Here is a 5,183-nt window from a genome sequence, read left to right as displayed (position 1 = left end):
TAGGGATAGCTTTGGTCTTATATGACTTTGCTATTTGCCGGCGGGCTTTGTGTGTGTTGGTGTTGGATGTGTACATTCTAGCTATTCAGAAGCCGGGTGTGTACTCATTATGTTTGTATTCACTTGATACTTCATCTTGAATCAATAAAATGCACCCGTTATCGAAAAAATGTTCATCGCATTCTTAATAATTGTTAACTGTGTACTGAGAATAATGTATAGCATGTATCAAGAAATTGTTAACTGTGTACAATGTGTTCACTGTGTATTTTAGCAATATATGTGACAATTCTTCAAAATTGGAAGAATAACTTCATACATACTCAATACTTTTATCCTTGTAATATATGTGAGCAATTCTTCAAAATTTGAAGAATAACTAGTGAAATATTTTTTCTACAAAAGATATATGTGGGAATGAAATTTATAGATGCACAATTTTTTCCCTTTTTGACGTGTGCACATATACACGTGTGGTGTGCTACGAGAAATAGAAACAACACATTTTCCCCTATAAAAAATAGTAGAAACAGATCAAACTAAAAAAAATAGAAACAACATATTGTGTGCTATTTTTTTACCAGCGTATGGTGTGTTATTAGGCGCTGAAGATTTAAAAAAATGTAGTTAGGCGATGACGTGTGGTGCGGCGAACAACAAATGCAAGCGGAGATTCTAAAATAAAAAAACAAATGTAAGCGGAACGTTCTCCAAATGCGCCCAGAAAGCACATCATGTTCGCAAGCATCAGCCTCAAAGGAGGCCCACGTACAAATCGAGAACAGGAAAGAATGGCACAGGTGTATTTCTCCTAAATATCTGGGTATAGCGCTTGAAAAGTCTGAAGGCACCGATCCTAAAGTGACAACGCTCGATTGAGATAACGGCCACCATAGAGATCGGCCTCCAAAACGCCTTTCTCATTTTGTAGCTACTATATACATTTGTCTATCAGCAGAATATCTTTGTTAAGTAGCAAGTACCAAGTAATCAAACCGCCCCAGGGTATTACTACCATGACCCAAGAAGTTCCACAACGACGACTCGGGAAATCGGAGAATGGAGTGTACCTCGCATCAATCGCTCATCATTGCTGGCTTCAAGTTTGGATCCTCGACGATACTCGTGCTCCTATCGAGTGAGTCTTAAAGTACCAGACGGATCTTGTCCTTGGTCGTACACTGGCAGATCTGAGATACAATCCGGATGCTCAGGGGTCTTGGATCATAGAAGATGTCAACGATAATTCCCCTCGTGATAGATCTCGAGATTACAAAGAACAAGCAAAACAGGAAAATAAGGATGTCCTTGGCACCAAAGATTTTTACATCATTGGATTTCACCCTCATAAAGAAGTTCGCTTTCTGAGCGAGTCATTGCGGAGAGGAATGGCCTATGATTTGAGTAGCTCGAAGTTCACCTAGGAAACATGCGCCCGAGACGCTACCATGGGTTTGCTGAAGGCTATGAATCCATAGAAAGTTCATTTCCATACACGCCATGCTTGACCGTAGAGTTCCCAGTCGATAATTGATTCAGAAGCTGAGCACAAGTTCCCAAACATCGGCTGCAATAGTGTCCTGAATATGCTAGTATAGAATATAGAATGGAGTGGCCTCCCAGGCCTATTTTTACCTAAATCTAATCTCGTTCTCCTTCTCAGATCAGTGGGTATGTGTAAGGTAGAAATTTCATAATGAATTTAGTGGGTATGTCTAATAGAGAGATTGCATAATTGAAATGGTTGTTGATTCACAAAAAAAAGGTTGTTATTATTTGAATATGTGAAGCAGACTATGATCTCGGAGCAAATTACAGATGCTTTTGGCATTTTGGTCACCTCTTAGCTCAGCTAGCAATCGCCCACACCTGCCGGTTGATGGAGCACGGATAGATGCACAGCCCAATGCACATGCCAGAAGCCCAGAACTTACACATGACCAAGGACAGCCATTCAAAAATGCTTACCATACGCTGTCAAAAACATTCCCAGTTCATCGGCGGACAATAGAGAGCGAGCCTGAAGACTTACTATAGGAGATCATGCAAATTATAAATACATACATTGGTCCATATACACAAAGTAAATTAGAACACGGAACAACAACCACAAAATACACCACACATACAACACATTTGAGATGTACTAACAGAATCGCAAAATGAATGACAAACATAGGTACATGTCTAGTTTTTAGACCAACAGTGCCGCATAATTCATGGAAACATGGTTACTGAGAAAACAAGTCATGCTAAGTCGATTAGCCAGTTTGATGTCGAAGAGACGCTCAGAATGGGTTGCCAAAAGAGGCCTTGGGGACACTATCTCATCACCCTTACGAGCTCACCATGTTGAACTGGAACCTAGACAGCTGCTGCGGGATGGTGGAAATTACAGGTCCATACCTCTGCATCCAAATAGAAAACAGATTTCAGACTTTCATCACATTTAAGACCCATAATAACGGTACGATTTAATAATATAAGTCGCAGAGCAAAACATAGCCATGTTTGAGCAGACTTTGTGTGGGGTCTGAATTTCATTAGAAAAAATACGATACCATGGGTTTGCTGAAGGCTATGAATCCATAGAAAGTTCATTTCCATACACGCTATGCTTGACCGTAGAGTTCCCAGTCGATAATTGATTCAGAAGCTGAGCATGGAATCCCAAACATTGGCTGCAACGGGGTGTCCAGAATATGCTATAGTATATAACTAGCAAATCCCGTGCGGCGGCACGCCGCGCCTCTCGATATGGTGTGTTCATATGGATTGTGTTTACTATTTACAGTAAATGTTATTAGCTTATGCTAACAAAACCTTGTACTATATAGAAATGTGGAAGCAGGAAGACATCGTTTTTATGTTCGGACATACTGCATGTCGTAAGGTATGATCAATGAACCATGCTCATGTGAACCAAAGTACTCGGAAGCCTAACACTGCAAGCTTCAGAAATTAACATGTAAACATATTTAAGTGGAAGACAACATGACATATTTCACTGAAGCACCAGTTTTAGTATCATCCTCCCCACCAGTAGCTAAAGCAAGAAACACCACAGAAGTAGCTTTGCTTTTAGGATTTGAATCATCTTTTGAAATGTTGGCATAACCATTCCTTCTCCTGCAAAATCACTTTCTAGAATACACAAAGCAAAATCTACTATCCCGAGGTGTAGTCCCATCATTATGAACTCCTGCAGCCCGATCTGCAGGTGCTGTAGCATCATTAGGTCCCAATTCTACCTGGTCGGCATCGAATGAGTTTAATCACAGAGGAACAACATTTGAGCTCATCTGTTTCTCTATCAGGCAAGGTGTTTCAACTCTCAAATTTGCCAATGTCCGGACATCATTAAACACAGTTGGAAATATATCACTTTTGAATTAGATAAAATGACCTCTATCTGCTGTTCCCGGCCTTCATGAGGGAATAAAACTAACTAAAAGTGTGCCTTAGCACGCATCAGCCATATACTAATATACACATAAACTATACGTAGGAGCCAGGCCGAACACAACTGGGAAAAACTGATACCGTGCGTACCCCTTGAAAGCATCTTGGAGGTGCGCATGCACGTAGTCACATCAGCTGTTGCTAGTGCATACACACGTTGGCCAATATGCAAATTAATAGAATACGCGGTTGCCATGCAGCAGGCTAACTTTATTCAATAAGATAAAATCAAGTGGTACATAGCTTCAAGCCCGTAAAAATACAGATACTCGACAGCCAAGATTAGACACTCAGTCGACCGCGGGTCGACTCGGCAACCCGCGCTCGCCCTGGCCGCCGCCGGCAGCAAACACGTGTCCTGTACTTAAGCAGACGGCGGCACCACGAGGCAGCATGAAGGGCTACCCTCGGGTCGGCAGCATGCGACGGTGCTCCCCGGCCCGGAGGGCACTGCGCCGGGAGGTTGACCCCACGCAAAGCGCACCTGTAGGACCACGGCCGCGGTCAGCCACGCCGGAGGGCGTCGTTGTGCCGTGCGTCGTGTGCTGGAGGGTGCTCACCGGATGGCCTCGCATGCCGCCACACTGCCCCACCACCGGGATCTCGGTTGAGAGTTGCCAGCCGCGCTGGGTGATGCTCTGTGTCGAGATGGGCCTTTCTTTGAGACCGGGTTGTGCGCGTGGCTCCATACGGGAACTGCCGAAGCAGGTCTGCGTTGTAGCCCGGAAGATGTCCTCAGCCTTTGGGTTGCTGCAGGTGGCTCACACCGAGAGAGGATGGGGAGAGCAGAAGAACCCGATTGGGCCAGCGGGAACCGCGGGTGTCGTCGTCGCCACGCCATATGGGCTCGATCCGGCCGCCACGTCATGGTTGGAGTTCCTGGCTGGGAGAAGGGGCACGACGAACATATGAAGCTGCGGCGATGGAGGAGAGAAGGAGGGACGGGCACCCGAATGGATATAAGGCCCGACAATGGGGCTCCGGCAATGAGCACCGGACGTGGGCATTGTAGGGAAGGATGGGTGTTACCGAAAAAGGGTTTCCCCCGCTTTATAAATAAAGCAACTTCCACCAATCACACGGTAACTGCTGGGGCGCACAGCACATCAAGCCCAAAAGAGAAAGAAGAAGAACAAAATGCCAACAACGGCAACTCGGCAAAGCTAAGATGATCCGCCTCCGCTGCGCCCTCCGGATTCGTCCCACCACGCACCAAGGCTCCGAATCGCCGCGTAACCAAGCAGCACCTCCAAGAAGGGGTGCGACGTCGACGACGCTGCTGCCCGGACATGTCCTACGGTTTCCCCCGGCACGCGGAGAGGAGTGGAGGATGGGTAACACCTACGCCCCTCAGGAAGGAAAGGCGACGCCCGCAGGCGACACCGCGTCGGCGCCGAAAGAACCGGCAGGGATTTCTCCCGCATCCCAACCACCACTATCCGTCCGATCCGGAGCCAACCAGCCAGCCAACCACCAACCAGCATACGCCACCACGGTCTTGAAGTCATCCATGCCGCCTCATTGAGACCGCCATCACGAGGCCTAGAGGATGGAGAGAGGAGCGCCAGAAATCGGGAGGGGGAGCACCGGAGCCGCGCCGGAGGGAACCACCTCCACCACCATTGTGCGGGAGGCCTGTGCCTCCAGCACCGTCGCGGGTGCCGACCGGACGTGGCCGCAGTGGCACACCAGGCCACCCCAGGCCCGGCCAGGCCCATCTC

At 47.0% G+C, this 5,183-nt stretch overlaps 1 protein-coding gene across 1 annotated transcript in view; it reads right to left on the bottom strand.

Moving 5' to 3' along the window:
* Positions 1-2,044: 2,044 nt before the first annotated feature.
* The window catches only part of LOC119366503 (pre-mRNA cleavage factor Im 25 kDa subunit 2), a 16,125-nt gene continuing 12,986 nt past the window's right edge, over positions 2,045-5,183 (bottom strand). The window contains exon 7 of the mRNA XM_037632247.1: positions 2,045-2,408. Coding sequence (XP_037488144.1) covers positions 2,337-2,408 — 72 coding nt within the window. The 3' untranslated portion in view covers positions 2,045-2,336. The remainder of the gene's footprint in view (positions 2,409-5,183) is intronic.

The sequence above is a fragment of the Triticum dicoccoides genome, chromosome 2B, assembly GCF_002162155.2.
Source record: "Triticum dicoccoides isolate Atlit2015 ecotype Zavitan chromosome 2B, WEW_v2.0, whole genome shotgun sequence".
Classification (NCBI taxonomy): domain Eukaryota; kingdom Viridiplantae; phylum Streptophyta; class Magnoliopsida; order Poales; family Poaceae; genus Triticum; species Triticum dicoccoides.
The sequence above is the reverse complement of the archived record's forward strand: the minus strand, read 5'-3'. Positions and strand labels throughout refer to the sequence as shown.